Source organism: Leptopilina heterotoma, unplaced genomic scaffold (assembly GCF_015476425.1).
Source record: "Leptopilina heterotoma isolate Lh14 unplaced genomic scaffold, ASM1547642v1 Lhet_58, whole genome shotgun sequence".
Lineage (NCBI taxonomy): Eukaryota > Metazoa > Arthropoda > Insecta > Hymenoptera > Figitidae > Leptopilina > Leptopilina heterotoma.
Window position 1 is genome coordinate 3,099,417 of NW_025111131.1, and position 18,171 is coordinate 3,117,587.

At 25.2% G+C, this 18,171-nt stretch overlaps 2 protein-coding genes across 3 annotated transcripts; one reads left to right on the forward strand and one right to left on the reverse strand.

Moving 5' to 3' along the window:
* Nucleotides 1-1,195: 1,195 nt before the first annotated feature.
* LOC122508862 (UDP-N-acetylglucosamine--dolichyl-phosphate N-acetylglucosaminephosphotransferase) lies at nucleotides 1,196-17,060 on the forward strand. 2 transcript variants are annotated; one of them, XM_043622458.1, is made up of 8 exons: nucleotides 1,196-1,377; nucleotides 1,455-1,664; nucleotides 4,423-4,537; nucleotides 4,622-5,067; nucleotides 13,752-13,940; nucleotides 14,753-14,823; nucleotides 15,142-15,302; nucleotides 16,970-17,060. In XM_043622458.1, exons 2-8 carry the CDS (start codon nucleotides 1,495-1,497, stop codon nucleotides 17,033-17,035), a joined length of 1,218 nt encoding a protein of 405 aa, XP_043478393.1. In that variant the 5' UTR covers nucleotides 1,196-1,377; nucleotides 1,455-1,494; the 3' UTR covers nucleotides 17,036-17,060. The 2 variants fall into 2 exon arrangements, with proteins under 2 accessions (XP_043478393.1, XP_043478392.1); XM_043622457.1 differs by having other exon boundaries at nucleotides 1,197-1,368.
* LOC122508861 (beta-1,4-mannosyl-glycoprotein 4-beta-N-acetylglucosaminyltransferase) lies at nucleotides 8,555-13,215 on the reverse strand. The gene is made up of 3 exons (XM_043622456.1): nucleotides 12,876-13,215; nucleotides 12,290-12,615; nucleotides 8,555-9,833 (listed from the first exon to the last, which is right to left on the reverse strand). Exons 2-3 carry the CDS (start codon nucleotides 12,506-12,508, stop codon nucleotides 8,706-8,708), a joined length of 1,347 nt encoding a protein of 448 aa, XP_043478391.1. The 5' UTR covers nucleotides 12,509-12,615; nucleotides 12,876-13,215; the 3' UTR covers nucleotides 8,555-8,705.
* Nucleotides 17,061-18,171: the final 1,111 nt, after the last annotated feature.

The following is an 18,171-nucleotide window of genomic DNA, read 5'->3' on the forward strand; positions in this document are numbered from 1 at the left end:
GTTTTTTTTGTATCTCCTTTTATTTCCGAGATATGATTAAAAAAGTGATGGCATGTTTTTTTGTAGAGTCGCGTGTAATCGTCCTGATACTCGTGGACAGTAGTGTATGTAATTTATAGTTCACTATAAAATTTTGTTTCATTTGTGATGTATTATGATATAACGACATTTTGCCTAAAGTTCATTTCGTCATTATTATATATATACGACATCTTTACGTGCTTGCAAGTTAAAAAAATATTAAAAATCAGTGAGAGAAGCAGGCGCAATGTGCCTACATCTTAGGGTTTCGTGGCCTAAAAGGACAAAAAGAATAAATAAATAATAAAACCAATCTTAAATCCCACGAACACTTTCAAAAATTTTTGTATAAAATTTTAACAAATTAATAATTTATTTTGCGCAATATACATTATTAAAATTATACGTACTGGCTATTTGTTATTACAAGAAGCCATTAAAACAAAACAAACAAACAAAATTATTAAAATTACCACACATTGGTATGGAATGCATTACCATACCAACTGTTGTTATATAGTAACCATTACCATAGCAACAGTTAATATGGTAACGGTTGCCATTGCAACAGTTGCTAGGGAAAACTGCGGACAGACATCGGAGTATTTAGTATAAGGGTTTCGGCCCTTGGCCACGAAACCCTAAAAAGATTACAATCTTTTCATATTTTACGAAATAAACAAATAACTTTTAGCCAATCTTATGGCAAAAAGGTTTTATTGTAAAGTCTGAAGGCGCTAGCACAGCTCCTACTGCCTGCCTGCCTGCAGGTTGTCCCATGGCAGCGTTTTGCGTTGCGTTTTGTAACTAGGCCGTGAGTGCAAATATAGCAAACATATATCTCCATCTCTCTCACACTCATTGCCTAGTTACAAAACGCAACGCAAAACGCTGCCATGGGACTCCAAAGTTTAGGGTGGAGTCCCATGACAGCGTTTTGCGTTGCGTCGTAATGGGAGAGAAAAAAACGCAAATATACGTTTGCTGCATTCTCTCTTATTACAACGCAACGCAAAACGCTGCCATGGGACTGCGGCCTTATTCATATTACAATTTGGCTGTTTTCCTATATATCCTATCGGAAAAGCGGCGTGTGCACTGATTTCCATCATTGTAGAAACACTATAAAGTGACTACATGCATCCTATCTCTCTTTGCTTTATGGTTAAGAACTATCCCATCCCTTCTTGCTCGGCGAAAGATTTGCCGACACGTGCACACACGTTTCGTTTTTGTATACACATGAATGTCACAATGAAAAAATTTCATAATATGTTTAAACTATTTGATTCTTTGATCAAATAACGAGTGTCATGATTTTGAACTTCCAAAATTGTTGTGCTCTGTGTACGAAGAGTAATATGACAATACTAAACCGTGTTTGAGTCTTTATTTAATAATTCCTTTTATTTATTTTTAAATCTCTGTTTTAGAAATATTTCAATAAAATCTCCCAGTTTAAGAACTTTTAATATGGAGAAAATCAAGGAAATGTTGGCAATGAATTTCCCTCTGTTTATCAATATATTGATGTCAATTGTTGCATATTTTGCAACAAGTAGATTGATTCCCAGCATGGAAAACATGTTTATAAAAGCAAATCTTTACGGTGTCGATATGAACAAAAAGTCTACTAAAAAAGTGTAAGTGTTCATAGTCAATTTTTATTTTTAAACTTTTCAAAAAACTTAAGTGTAATTCATTTTTTTATTTACTTTAATTGTTATTTTTTTAATTTTTCTTTTTATTCTTCTGTGATTACATTTCTTTTCCGATCAGACGAACATTTGATATAGTTTAAACTTTATCATACTTCGCACTTCTAAAAATTAGGGGAGATTTTGAAATCGTGAGCCACCTTATTATTTAATAATATTGGATTTATAAGTATAAAGTAAATTTTTCATGAGCACTGAAAAATTGCATTCAATCATTTTGGGCGTTAATGTTTTTATTATTTTCACAAGGATTTTCAAAAATTAAAATTAAAGAAAATATTTTTTTAATTATTGTGTGACGTTGGTACTTTGACTTTAAAAAGAAATTTGCAGTAATGAATAAATAAAATGAAGCATTTAGGGAATTTTTAGTAACAGTATGTGTTGCCTGTTTTTGGCGATTTAATTGCACAATTATATTAATGTAGGTTCTTATTCGTTCGATGGAGCTGTTCACTTAAAATGCAGGGCTCGAACCAGTTCAAGTATTTAAAAATACGGACTTTACGGGCCAAAAATTAAAAATTACAGACCAATTGCTGACAAAAATATAACCAGTTCGAGTCAAATAAGAGAACATTTTATTTAAAACTATAAATTACATTTTTTCATAACTGTAAAAACATAAAGATATCGATAACTCCCAGTCTTCGATTCGGAGTGATTGATTTCTTCATGTTTTATAATAATTAAAGAAGACTGAGTGTTAAAATCATTATCAATTCAATTATTATTTTCATTAAAAAAATTCAATTAAACTTTTCCAGAAAAATTAATTTCAAAATTCAATTATTTCTAAAAATTCACGCTATATTGGTTTTAATATTCAATTATTATCTAAAATTGTAACTAAAATTCATTTTTAAATCAATTTTTATTAGAAAATTCTACTAGAATTCCATTATTAAAATACAAAAATAAATAATTTATTGAATAATTGAATTCTTTCGACGAATTTTAATAAAATTTTTAAGAATAATTACACTTTTCGAGATTTTTGTTTAAAATTGTATTGAAAATAATTGAAATTCTGCGATGAGTTTTATTATTTGTGAAAATAATTGAATCTCTAAGAAGAATTTTATTATTCTTGAACAATATTTACTTTGTGCAAAGAATATTATTACTCTTGAAAATAATTGAATTTCTGCAATAATTTGTAACTTTTACAAAATTAAATTTTTTTTTCGTGTTTTTAACTAAAATTCTTCTGTAAATGCATTATTTTTAAAAATTTTCGAAAAAGTTCTTTAAGAATTTTCAAATTCATTTGTTTACAATTCAGTTTTACAAAATTTCAATTATTAGTAAATTCTTCAAAATTAAATATATATTAGAAAATAAAAACTTAAAATAATTTTAAAAAAATCCGCAATTAAACTTTCTCAAAAAAATTAATTCCACAGAATTGTTAGTTAAAAATATGAAAAATTCAGATTTTCAAAGATTTTAATTTGAAACCTTTTTAAAATTCAATTATTTCTAAAAATTCACGATACAATGCTTTTAATATTCAATTATTATCTCAAATTTTAACTAAAATTTAGTTTTTCAATGAAATTTTCTTAGAAAATTCTACGAGAATTAAATTATAAAAGAAACAAAATTAATAAATAATGTATTGAATAATTGAATGTTTCTTAAAATTGAATTCTCATAAAGAATTTTATTAATAAATTTTTAAATAATTGAATTCTTTTGATGAATTTTAATAAATTTTTTAAGAATAATTACATTTTTCGAGGAATTTGATTACAATTGTAGGTATTAAAAATAATTGAAATTCTGCAATGAACTTTATTATTTATGAAAATAATTGAATTCCTAAAAAGAATTGTATTATTTACGAAAATAATTGAATCCCTGTGAAATTTTTATTATTTTATGAAAATAATTAAAGGTTTGCGTAGAATTTTTTTTTTTTTTAAATAATTGAATTCTTTTGGAAAATTTTATTAAAATAAGTAGATATTGAAAATCATTGAATTGAGGAAAATTTTTGAAATTAAAATTTTACCAAGAATTTTATTTATCAAAATTTTTGAATTTAATTGAATTTCGGAGATGAATTTAATTATTTCTAAAGATAATTAAATACTTTTGTTAAGTACAATGTACGAAAGGGCTTTAAGCCTGTTAAAAATTGAATAAATAAATAACCTTTTTTTAAAAAAAAAAAGACTTTTACGGATCTTTACTGGATTTATGGACCTAGTTCGAGCCCTGAAAATGTGTAATTAATGGAGCCTATTTTACTTGTCCAAATTGTGATTCCGATTAATTTCATTTTCTGAAAAATTAATGCATTTGGAAGCGATTCTTTGGGTGGTATTTTTATGATTGTTGATTTGTGTTAAGGAAATTAAATTTTGTTTTATTTTATAAGAAAATAAGAACTGTTAATAGGCGTTATTGTTAATTATCGAGTGGCACTAGAAGTAAAATCTACACGCGCGCGTTATTTTAGTTAGTTTCTAAAGAAACTGGAGGTTTTATTAAAAAAATTGTGATGGTGAAATATAAATGATCCAAACTTATTCTGTTTTGAAAAAAAGACTTTTGTATAAAAATTGTGATATAAAATGTAAATTATGCAATTTTTTTTCATTACCTAATTAAAAAAGTAATCATTTCTTTAAAAATTGCGATTAAAAAATGGAAATGTTTTAAAAAAACTTTTCAGGCCAGAAGCTCTAGGTGTTGTTAGCGGTTGTGCCTTTCTCGTAACTATGTTTCTATTCATACCGATTCCGTTCTCCGATTATATCTTAAAAAATGCAGATTTCCAGTACAGCGAGGTTTGTGTAATTGTTTAAAGATAAAATTATAAGATCGCTGCAGTCTTACCGATAAATAACTGCATCTTAATTTTCTCTTTTCAGTTTATTGATATGCTAGCTGCACTTTTGTCAATTTGTTGTATGGTTTTGTTAGGTTTTGCTGATGACGTCCTAGATTTACGTTGGAGACACAAATTACTTTTACCCACTGTGGCTTCGTTACCACTTTTGATGGTGTATTTTGTGAATTTCAATTCAACATTAATTATCGTTCCAAAACCTCTAAGAGCGTGGTTTGGTTTTTCTGTAAACTTGTACATTCTTTACTATGTGTATATGGGAATGCTAGCTGTTTTTTGTACCAACGCCATAAACATACTTGCTGGCATAAACGGATTAGAAGTTGGACAGAGTTTAATAATATCTATAAGTATTATAATTTTCAATGCAATTGAATTGACTGGAGATATGTGGAAAGCACATATATTTTCCATGTATTTTTTGATTCCATACACGTCGACATCTCTGGCGCTTTTGAAATATAATTGGTGAGTACATACATTCATTTTATTTATTAATTGGTAGTATTAAGGGCGTTATTCAGAATTTTTGTTTTGTAAAAGTAAACCAATTTTTAATAGCTTATAAGTATGGAAATATTGAGTTTAGAAAAAAGTTGTCAAATAATAAAATTCAGGGGCGGGTCCAGAAAATATTTTCGGGTTGGGCGATTGTATTAATCTTATCCTCCCTCCCATAATTAATATGAAACACCTCACGAAATACCTACATTACTTATCAAAATCTCAGGTGGGACGATCGCCCCGACTTCTCCCAACGTAGATCCGCCACTGACCACTTGCACCAAAAATCAAAAATTCTTAAAATTCAACATTTTTCTTTTATTTAAAGGCAAATTACTTTAATATTTTTGGGCTCTTCAAAAATACTTTACTCGTCTTTTAAACTTCACCCTTTAGCAAAAATAATTACTTTGACCACTAGCACCAAAAAATCGAAAATTCTTAAAATTCAACATTTCTCTTTTATTTTAAAGCAAATTGTTTTAATATTTTTGGGCTCTTCAAAAATATATAGAAAAAAAACTACTTTGACCATAACAGAATTTTTTTTCAAAAGATTTTAATTTAAAATTTTGTAAAATTTCAATTTTAAATGAATTTAATTAGAAATATAAAAAACATAGATTTAAAAAAGATTTTAAAAACTAAAATTCTTCTGAAATTAGTTAAATTTTTTAATTTATATATATTTAATTGATTTTATTAAAAATAATGGATTTAAACAAGAATTTTAGTTAAAAACACTAAAACAAATTGAATTTTGAAGCAATTACAAATGATTGCAGAAATTCAATTATTTTCAAATATTTTCATAACATTCTTGGCAAAATTTTAATTATTTTCAAAAACTTTCCTCAATTCAATGATTTTTAATATCTATTACTTTAATAAAAATTCCTCAAAGAATTCAATTAGTTAACAAAAATTTTAATAAAATTCTACACAAACATTTAATTATTTTCATAAATAATAAAAATTTCACAGGAATTCAATTATTTACAAATTATTCTTTTATATTATTCAATTATTTTTAATACAATTTTAATGGAATCCCTCGAAAAAAGTTATTATTCTTAAAAATTTTATTAAAATTTATCAATGAAATTTAATTATTTTAATAACCTTTGTTACACTTTATTTATTAGAATTTAAGTATTATTTTCAATACATTTTTAATTGAATTTCTTTAAAGAATAAAATTATATTTTCAAAAATTTTAATAAAATTCTTTGCGTAACAATCCAATTTTTTTTAAAAATAATTTTAATAAAATTCTTCTCAGAAATCCAATTATGTTTAAAAATTTACCAAATTTTAACTATCTTTATGAATAATAAAATTTTTCTTCAAAATTCAAATATTTTCAAAACTTTTAATAAAATTCTTGTCAGAATTTCAATTATTTTGAAATATACAATTTTCATCAAATTTCTCGAAAAATGGAGACAATTATTCTTCAAAATTTTATTAAAATTTGTCAAAAGAATTCAATTATTTAAAAATTTGTTGATAAAATTCTTTATGAAAATTCAATTTTGAGAAACATTTAATTATTTAATAAATTATTTATTTTTATAGTTAAATAATTGAATTCTCATAGAATTTTCTAATAAATATTGATTAATAATTAATTTCAGTTAAAATCTTTGAAAATTTGAACTTTTCATATTACTTTATATTAAGAATTTTGCAGAATTAATTTTTTTCGAAAAGTTTAATGGAATTTTTTTTAATTATTTGAAGTTTTTAATTTCTAATATATTTAATTGAAGAATGTCAGAATAATCGAAATTTAGTAAAATTAAATTGTAAAAAGAAGGATTTGAAAATTCTCAAAGAACTTTTTCAAAAATTGTTAAAAAAAATTGTCTTAAAGAAGAATTTTATTTAAAATTCTAGAAATAAATAATCGTAATGATGAAAATAATTTTTGAAGAAGTTACAGTAATAAAGTAGCAAGTTTATTCTTTTATTTGAATTTCAAATTTTTGAATATCTTAATTTCTATAAAAAAAATAAAGATTAAATATTTATTTAAAAATGAAGTTATTGATGTTTTCGAATATTTTTTGTTTTAAAAACCTGGAAAAATTCCGTTTTTTAACCATGAAAACCTGGAAAAGTTAGGGAATTTGAAAAGAGCAAAAGCGTGGCAACCCTTGAAATGCAATTTTTTATACGTCCCTATAAAGTTTTTTTTAACTGTGAAAGCAACCATTCAATCTCAAAATGCTCACCTAGTAAAAATTATTTTTTTTTCTGCAAAGTATCCGTAAAACAGAAGTTTTTCTCACAGAAATTAAAATAATTGTCGAACCGGTTTCCTAGAAAGGGCCATTTAATTGGGACGCATGATTATTCCCCAAATGTCATTTTTCCGAAATGTCATTTTACCGAACTGCACTTTTGCGAATAGTCATTTTTGCGAAAAGCCAATTTTGCGAAATGTCACTTTTGCGAATGGACATTTTTACGAATTGTCAATTTTCCGAAAAGTCATTTTTGCGAAACGCCATTTTTACGATTTGACATTTTTGTGAATTGTCATTTTTGAAAAATGTCATTTTTGCGAATTGTCACTTTTGCGAATCGCCATTTTTACGAATTGTCAATTTTCCGAAAAGTCATTTTTGCGAATCGCCATTTTTACGAATTCTCAATTTTTTGAAAAGTCATTTTTGCGAAAATTCCTGTAGTAAACTTGTATACATATATAGATTCACTATAGGAATTTTCGCAAAAATGACATTTGGGGAATAATCATGCGCCCCGTTTCAATGCAATAAAAAATAAAATTTAATAGCAAAGTGCTTCATATTTTCCATATTTAATACAATTTTAATGATATAATTGCATAAAAAATTTTAAATATTAAAAAGTAATCAAGTTATAACTAAAATTTGTTTAATAAATTTAATGAGTCATTTTGAATAAATCGAACTACATACTTATTAAGCAAGATTTTTCTAATTTGTATTTTTTGTTCTATTAAATTTACTGATGTATTAAGCATATATGTTATCACTTATTATGGCAGTTGTTGATAAAAAAACCATAAATAAATCCAGTATTCCATAAATATTGCAAATTTTTAAATTTTCTTTCATAAGCCGGGTCCCTCGGACCCGGCTTGAGCTCTTACGTATGTTCGACTTAAAAGGTAATTTACCAGAGTAAAAAATAAAAAATAATAAAAAATTGTTTATACTGGTGAAAAATGTGTGTTTTTACGTCCCCAAGCCTAATGTGAAGTCGATTTTCCAATAATATTTTCTTAACCGGAAGTAGATCAAAAAAACTTTCCTCCGGGTCCGAGGGACTCGGCTCGAGCCCGTGAGGGTTAATTATGAAAACAATTTTAGTAATTATAAATTTTAATTATGTTTTTATCTATTTTTCACCTGGTGTAACATAAAGAGTAAAGAGTAAAAGGTAATAATAAATGACTGAATAAATTTCTAAATAATATATTATATAAATATAAATATGATAATCGAAGCACAATATAAAATTGATTTGTAAATAAATAATAAATGTGTAATATATAAAACGATTAGTGCACGTAAATGTATATATCACAGCCAATTAAAGTCGACGATTCCTCAATAATAATCCACTTTAACGTAAAAATTTTGAAGTAGCCAATCGTACTTTATGGAATTGTTAAGTACGATCTCAGGAGCGAAATAGATATCTTGAGATCTAGGAACCCTAAGAAGACTTGTCTTGCCATTTAGCCACATTCCCATTCCAATTAATTCTTCAATATAACTTATATCTATAATTGCCTCGGAATTAATGTTTCTAGGATTGGTTTTGCATTTAATAGAGAACATTATATTTTTTGGAACTTGACAATAGTGACAGTACCATCCGCCGTAGTGATTTAAATCTCCAATGACTAATCCTAATTCATCTCTTTCAATATTTTCGTCTACCAATTCCTTCTGAAGAAGTATATTATTATTTCGATAAGCTTCTTGCATGAAACCTATTGTAAAAGCTCCCTTTTTAATCGTTGTCTTTAAAGGATGTTGCCAAAAGAATCCAAACACCAACCATCTCAATCTAAATCCTATCGGTTGCGACCAACCGTCGTACGTTTTCAAGAACATTAACGCTTTCGAATTTAATATTTCTTCTGGGTCAGTCATGACAATTATGTCGTCATCTCGTATATTTTTGATAGTGTTATGAATTTTGTCCCAAATATATTTGAATATCAATTTAAATGGTTTCCTTGCTTTCGTAAATGTATTGATATATAAAATCTTCCTCTGTTGCGATTTCAATAAACCTTTAGCAAGAGAATAGTTGAAATTGAATTCTGAATTACTTGAATCACAGATAATGAAAAGATCGACTACACTGTATAGTTCTTGTACTATAATTTCAGATATTGCTGAATTGTATTGATTAATGCATAGTGTATAAATAATACGTCTCATCCATTTACGTTGTTTTAATTTCACCAATTGCTTTGATGCCATAATTGCTCGCCACACTACTTCAGGTTGACCACAATCAGATCCATGCCAGCCTTGATTGCACACACATTTTCTGGTACAATTTTTTCTCATTATTCGATCGTTAACTCCATCTTTCCAGCACGAGAAATCTGCGTAGTTCTCGAAAAATGCTGATGTTTTGGTATCTTTTAACGTAAATTCTCCATTTACTGTTTGGGTTCTCAGTTGCAGGTCATATTTTAATCGGTTTTTGTAAAGAGCCTGAAACAATTAGTATTATTTTTTTTTTCAATAAATGTAATGTTCCCTCTGCTTTAAAAAAATTATTTTCAAAAATTTGGGACCATCAATATTAAAATTAGGAAAATAATTCACATTATTGTGTTTATTCTTGAAATCCAATTTTACTTAAATATTTCAAAATTAATTGAATTTTAAAAGAGTTACGTTTATAATTTTCATAAGTAGATGTTTTAGTTAAAAACACTAAAAGAAATTGAATTTTGAAGCAATTAAAAATTATTGCAGAAATTCAATTATTTTCAAAAGTTAAAATTCTTCTCAAAAATTCAATTATTTTCAAAAATTTGAATAAAATTCTTGGTAAAATTTCAATTATTTTTAAAAATTTTCCTCAATTCAATGATTTTTAATATCTACTAGTTTAATAAAAATTCCCAAAAGAATTCAATTAGTCAAAAAATATTTTAATACAATTCTACGCAAACATTTCATTATTATTTTCATAAATAATAAAAATTTCTCAGAAATTCAAATATTTACAAACTAGCAAATGTTTCGTGCGCGGAACGTGGTGTTCAATTTATTATTGTTATGCAAATTAAAAAATTTGAAATATAAATTTTTATAACAATTTCTTAATTAAAATTTAAAAACTTCACTTATTAAGTACAAAATTATTACTGTTCATAATTTCAAAAATTTTAATAAAATTTTACGAAAAAATTCAATTATTTTCTAAAATTTTCATAAATCCTTCTAAACAATTCAATTATTTTTTTTAAATAGTAAAATCTTTTTAAAAATTCCATGATTTTCAAAACAATTTTAATTGAATTCCTCGGATGAATTCAAATATTTTTAAATATTTATACATAAATTTCAATTATTTCCTAAAATTTTAATAAATTCTTCGAAACAATTTTTATATAAATACTAAAATTCTTTGCAAGAATTAAATTATTTTTAATCAAATTTAAATAAAAATTTTAATAAAATTCTTGGCAGAATTTCAATTATTTTTAATAAAATTTCCATTACATTTTTCAAAAAATGAAATTATTCTTAAAAATTGTATTAAAATTTATTAAAGAAATTCAATTATTTCATAAACCTTTGCCTATATTTTCAATACATTTTTAATTAAATTTTTTCAAAGAATTAAATTATTTTTAAAAATTTGAATGAAATTCTTTGTACCAATTCAATTTCTTTGAAAATATTTTTAATAAAAATTTTGTTGAAATTCAATTATTTTCAATGTCTACTATTTTAATAAAATTTCACAAAAGAATTTAATTATTAAAAAAGAAATTTTAATAAAATTCGTCTCCAGAATTCAATTATTTTCAAAAGTAATATAATTCTTCGCAGAAATTCAATATTAGTGTTAAAAAATTTACAAAAATTTTTGTCAAAATTTCAATTATCTTTATAAATAATAAAATTTTTTGATACTCAAATTTTTCTCAAAAATTCAATAATTTTAATAAAATTCTTGGCAGAATTTCAATTACTTTTAATAAAATTTTCATTAAATTTCTGGATAAATGAAATTATTCTTAAAAATTTTATAAAAATTTATCAAGAAAATTCAATTATTTAAAATTTTGCTGATAAAATTCTTTATGAAAATTCAATTTTAAAATACATTCAATTATTAAATGATATATTTATCTTTATAGTTAAATAATTGAATTCTCGTAGAGTTTTCTAATAAATATTGATTTAAAAATGAATTTCAGTTAAAATTTTAGATTATAATTAAAAATTGAAAGCGTTATAGCGTGGATTTTTAGAAATAATTGAATTTTCAAAAGGTTTCAAATTAAAATCGTTGAAAATTTGAAGTTTTCATACTTTTAATTCAGAATTTTGCAGAATTAATTTTTTTCAAAAAGTTTAATGGAATTTTTTTTTAATTATTTAAAGTTTTTAATTTCTAATATATTTAATTGAAGAATGTCAATAATCGAAATTTCGTAAAATTAAGTTGTAAAAAAAAGATTTGAAAATTCTCAAAGAACTTTTTTAGAAATTGTTTTAAAAAAATTGACTTAAAGAAGAATTTTAGTTGAAAATTCTAGAAATGAATAATCAAAATAATGAAAATAAGTTTTGATTGAGTTACAGTAACAAAGTAGCAAGATTGAATTTAAAATTTTTGAAAATCTTAATTTCTATGAAAAAATAATAATGATTAAATATTTATTTAAATATAAAGTTCTTTAGAGTGAGGGAAAAAGTCAAAGTTTTGTCAGAGCAAAAAGGTGACAATCCTGATAATTTTTAAATATTAAAGACTTGAACTTAGTGTTAACAAATGTATTTGTTTAATGTCTAAAATATTATTCTCCTTTATTACTGGAATTTTAAAATTTTTAGGATCTTTTTTTTTAAATAAAATAAATTGAAATGAAATCTAAAAAATTAATATTAATCTAGAAAAATAAATTTGAATTTGAATTAATTATTACCTCTTCAGACTGGATATCTACGAAACTGACTGCTTCGTGTCTCGTTGCAGTCATTAATTTAGAAGATGGAGTAGTATTTATAACATATATAATGACAATCATAACTTGTAAAATTAATAATGTGAATAATAAAATAATTTTTCCATCTGTTCGAATATGCATGGCATAAGTTTGAATAATTCGACTAAATGTTTGAGTTTTGTATTTCAAAATAAACATTTCTGTTTGATATCTCTAACAGCAATGTGAAAAGTACTAAATGACTTTTAAATTATTTAAAAGTCAAGATCGTTTTATTTGAAATACATTTCTGGTGGAACAGTTTTCTGAAAAAATGAAAATATTATGCAATGTAATTTGAAATGTTTATTTGTACCATGTAATATTAAATTTTCTTTAAACGTAACTACAAAATATTTTTATCATTTTGTTTAATAATTTTAATATTAAAAAATTCTGTTATATAATTTTAATCAGGAACTGATTCAACTGTTAAATACAATGTTTGAATACAATTCTTTTATCTAAATAAACTATTTATAATTTATAGCAAGCACAACTTGTAAGTGCAAATTTAAAAAATTACCTTTAAATTTTTCCATTGTTCGAATTTTCAATAATCTTAGACAAGTAATATTTGTCAATCATGAATCCAAAATCTCTTAGCATTTCAGTTTAAGAACTTAAAGAATAATGGAACATTTCTCTTGTTTTTGAGTTATTTTTTTCTTTTTTTGTTCTGTATCTTATTATCCTTTTTGAGTAAACTTTGTATTTTAAAAAAACCACACCCGCAATGTTTTTTGATACCACATGACACTTACTTCCTCCCTTCGTTCAATTACAATTGTAGTTAGAAATGATCAATACGCAGACGCGCTTTCACCCTTGCAAGGCGCACACTAGATATATTTTTACGTGAATATAATACCTAAATACAGACTGATTAAAATAGCATTTTTACAATTTTTTATATTTAATCTTTTTATTCTGATATCATAAAAATTTAATTAAATTAATTAATAATATTAACAATAATCATAATAATTAATAATTTAATAATAATAAATACACGTTTTAATTTTAACAAAATTTTTTTTATTGAATTCATTTTTTAATATTTAAATATTTAAAGCTCCTGGCTTTATTAACCAATAATTTTTTCGCGCTCGTACCTTATCAATAATTCAATTTAAATAACTTTTTTATATTTTCAAACTTTAATAAAAATTTATCACTTTTTAAAAGAAAACCGAGGAACATGCATTTTCTGCAGAAGAAACATCTAATTAATGTAAAATTGGTGAATTAAAACAACAAAGAGTAAAAAGCTATCCATACACCCCGGTATCCCCTAATGGGTAGGGGTTGAAAAATATAACGATTATTAAAGCTTTCTTTTTCAGCAAAAATATCAATTTTTCCGACTTTATTGCTATTTTATAATTTTGTTACTTTTAAGGTACCCATCACAAGTATTTGTAGGTGATACATTTTGCTATTTATCTGGAATGACTTTTGCTGTTGTTGGAATAATAGGGCACTTCAGTAAAACGACACTGTTATTTTTCATTCCTCAAATACTGAATTTTGTATACAGCGTTCCACAACTTTTTCATCTGGTGCCTTGTCCGAGACACAGACTACCCAAGTAAATATTATTTCCTAATCATCTGTTTGATTACATTTTTTATTATAACTTTTTATTTGCCAAACATCAATATGCTTTTGTTATTTAATTTCGTAATTCTTCAAATGAAAAAGAAATGCTATTGAATCAATAGCACGTATACTCGGATACGTTCAGAAGCAAATATGAATAATATAAAGTGGTATTTATTAATTATACTGGAACTCCCAAGAGAGTCACTCATAGAGTCTTATGTGACTCTCTTGGAGAGTGACCTTGACGCTGCAAAAATTTATACATTAACGGACGTAGGGTGTATGAAAAGTATAAAGTGTTAACCAGAATTTATTTATATACATGGAAATTTTAAACAATTGAAGATTCTCATAAATATTCGGTTTAGGGATCGTCTATATATTACGTAACACTTTTTGGGGGGAGGGAGGGTCAAGCTATTTGTTACGATAAGCCAAAAAAAATGGTGCTAATGTATGTAACAGTGTGTTACATTTTCAAAAATTAGCGTTACATAATATATGGACGGCCCCTTAGTAAAATTTTTACTGTTTAAAAGTTCGAGTTAATTTAACATAGAAAACTTTTAAATCAGCTACATGAATATTATACCTAATATTCAAAAATATCTTTCAAACAATTTTTTTAAATATATTAATAAGCGCATGGAACACTTAAAATTAACGCTTCAGTTTTTGATACCGACCCCTGATGTCTCTATGCGTCGCCATACCGCAGATGGTAACTCTGGGGAGTTCCAGTATAAATAGCATTTTTTTTCAAAGTACTTCATGTCTAAAAGAATATATTTTTTGCAGAATTAATAAAGAAACTGATACTTTGGACCCAAGTAAAGTGGTTTTTAATAAATCTGAGCTCAATATAGTAGGTAAGTTATTACAACAATATTATCATTGAATATGTATATATTTATATATATATATATATATAATCTGATTATAATTTTCGATGATGAATTGAATTGAAAAGAAACGAATTCGTTTGAAATTAAAAAAAGAACTTTATAGCGAATCAGACGTTTTTCATTTTAAAAAATTTAAATCAGATTTGCAATCTGCAAGCTAAAAAAACTAGTAACGAATTTTAAATCATATATATCATTGAAAGTCTATTTTCTTAACAGATTTCTGAAAACTAATTTTAAAATTATTCTTTTTATGTACATTTCAACTTTTTTTGTTCACAGCAAAACTTATAATGAGAATTTACCGAATATTTCGTATAGTGGAATGGAAAGAAGACGGCGATACAGTTATCTGCAATAATTTAACTTTGATAAATTTTGTACTAATCTTAACTGGACCAAAGAATGAACGAACATTAACAACGATTTTGATAGTTATACAGGTAAAAACTTTACTCTTGTCTAATATCTAGATTAATCTAAACTGAAGCGAGCGATGTACGGAATTTTATTTAAAAATTTAATGAAAATGAGAATATATTTTATTCTAGTCGAATTGAAGAGGAGGCTATTTAGGGTACAATCAGAGTTAATTTAAACATTTGAAATTTCAATATGAAGACTTACTAGTAAAAGAAAATAAAGTTTAATATAGTGACTTAGAAATATTAAAATTTTGCTCCATTAAATCTGAAACAAATTCAACATCGACTACTACTTCTATTGGTGTTAATTGTGTTTCTTAAACGTGTTGTCCCAATTCAATACGATTATCTATAATGAGAAAAATAATCATTTTTTGGAAAAATTAAAAAATTATTCCGAGAAGTTCGTTTATTTCCCTTTACATTTGTACTTATCATTTTCAAAGACAGTGGGCTAAAAAAATGTACACATGATGTTTATGTGTTTTTTAGTCCTTTTAAACAAAAAAACCCAAAATCTTTAGGTTTTTTTTAATTAAAACTATATTTTTGATTGGAAATTGCTTCAGGCAAAATTTGGAATGACAAAATATCGCGTTCAAAATAAATGATATTTCATTTAGGCATTACAGTAGAACCCCGGTTATCCGAGCTCGCTTTATCCGTGGTCTCGATTAACTGAGGTTATTTTAATAAATTGCTCAAGTTATTATGGAATATAAATATAAAAGTCCCTTTCTCGTTTATAGTTAAGGCTTTTTTAAAAATAAAATGTTAAATTACATATTCTAAAATAAAAGTCCGTTTTATTCGAGGTAGGTCCGGTCCACATTAGCTCGGATAATCGAGGTTCTACTGTATTAGAAATTTTAATTTTTCGAAATTCAAAATGGCGGTCAAAATATCTAAAATTTTGAATAGTCAGAAAATCAAATTGCTGCCAATTCCGTTAAACGTCAAATGATATTTGAGTATAAATTTATTAAATATTTTGTTAATAATTTTTACTTAATAGTAGGTATATATCATAAGTCACTAAATATTTTAATTTCTGCTTGTGTTTTGATAGGTATGTACTTACAAAATATATAATATTTTGAATATTTTATAAAAGTTGCACTTATGACAGATCGAAAATAACTTCTTACATTGATTCGATAGCCATGGTCGTTAAACGTTTAGATAAATAGATAGGTCATGGGTACAGGGTTCGATTCCCATAAGGTACAAATTTTAATTTAATTCTTGAAGTCTAATTAGAATTTTTGACTGTCTGGAGAGTGTTAAGAATATAAAATAATAATAGTCATTAGAATGGATTTTTTACTATTTTCCTCAAAAATATTAGTTCAATTGTAATTACTGTCCGTTTGACAGTAATGTTCTTATTATTAAATTGGAACTTACGTGATAATAAACAACTCAAAGCAAGTAAGTTCCTGTCTCAAACCGGTTCTACTGGTCCTTTAATATAGGAAGCGCTTCCAAATTTTTTTCTTGTATGAAGTTATCAATAAATTATTATTATTATTATTATAGATTTTTTTCCAGTGTATACATCATTACTAAACTTTTGCAATATTTTAAAATTTTTCATTTCTACACTATTTATTTGTGTAAATTTACACGGTTTATTTGACATAAATAAAAAATATATTCTTAATTTAAAATTATTTATGTTTCAGATAATATGCAGTGTGCTGGCGTTTACAATAAGATATCCACTAGCTTCCTTGTTCTATGATGTATAAACAATAAAAAAATGTACAGACTGAATTTGTTTTGAAAATTTTTTTAAAACTTATTAGGAAAAACCTAAAAAGTAGGAAAAAAATCCATTTTTGTCCTACCTGCACGGAAAGTATGTCATTTCGGGCACTTAGAGCGGGCGCAAAGTAACTCATTCCCACTCAGGGGTAGGGGAAGCGGGCGCAAAATATTTTGCGCCCGCTCACCAACCTCCGAGCGGGCGGGAAAGTATTTAGCGCCCCCACGTTAATTATTCGATTTTCTTCATTAAAATGCGATATTTTCTACTTTCTTTTTATATTGACTATAAAAATGCAAACATTTTCAACTTGCTTTATTTTGTCTATAAAAATGTGCATTTTTTATCGATTTTCTCTAAAAATTGTCAATTTTAAACAATCTTGTTTCAGTTTTGTTTAATTATTAATTACTACGTTCTAAATAAATAAATCCTATATTTCCAGAATACATTTTTTTCTTATTTCTATATTAAAACTTGTATCATTATAGACTTCAAAGAGTTAACATTTATATAGAGTTTAATTTTTAACTAATATGAGCGTTTAATCGTTCGTGCCCTCAATGACATACTTTCCATGCAGTTAGGACAAAAAATTATGTTAGCATCATGGGCGCAAAAGTGATTACGACTCTGGCGAAATTTGGCAATCACCTATTTTGCGCCCTTGATACGAAAATAACTATTTTATGGTGACAATAATCCAATACTTTTACTTTCTTTGGTTAATAAGAAATATTTTTTACTTTACCAGGACTTTGTTATCGTAAATATTCTATTTGTTTTGTAATTAATTTTTTTTATTTTTTGATAAAAAAAATTCTTTCTGTTTAAAACGAAGATTAATAACAATAAAAATATTTCATTTTCTCTAAATATAATATAGATATGGTATGGAGTCAAAAGTTCCAATTCCGGAGGATCCAAATGACATTTTTTCCAAAGTATTATTTTTCCAAAGGCCATTTTTACCAAAGTATTATTTTTCCAATATTAGTCGTTTTTCCAAACATTTTTTTTTATTTTTCAAATTTCAAAGTGCAACTTCAAGTTAGGAAACTTTCAGTTATTATCCTTGTTATTTTCATAAATTGTCATTCGACGTGTGCTCATTTCAAA

Bases quoted from the DNA above. Each gene is read 5' to 3' on its own strand.
- LOC122508861 (XM_043622456.1), bottom strand. From the start codon at position 12,508: ATGTTTATTTTGAAATACAAAACTCAAACATTTAGTCGAATTATTCAA. The intron at 9,834-12,289 runs GTAATAATTAAT...TAATTGTTTCAG, and splicing joins TAGATATCCAGTCTGAAGAG to GCTCTTTACAAAAACCGATT.
- LOC122508862 (XM_043622458.1), top strand. From the start codon at position 1,495: ATGGAGAAAATCAAGGAAATGTTGGCAATGAATTTCCCTCTGTTTATC. The intron at 1,665-4,422 runs GTAAGTGTTCAT...AAAACTTTTCAG, and splicing joins AAAAAGTCTACTAAAAAAGT to GCCAGAAGCTCTAGGTGTTG. The intron at 4,538-4,621 runs GTTTGTGTAATT...TTCTCTTTTCAG, and splicing joins CAGATTTCCAGTACAGCGAG to TTTATTGATATGCTAGCTGC.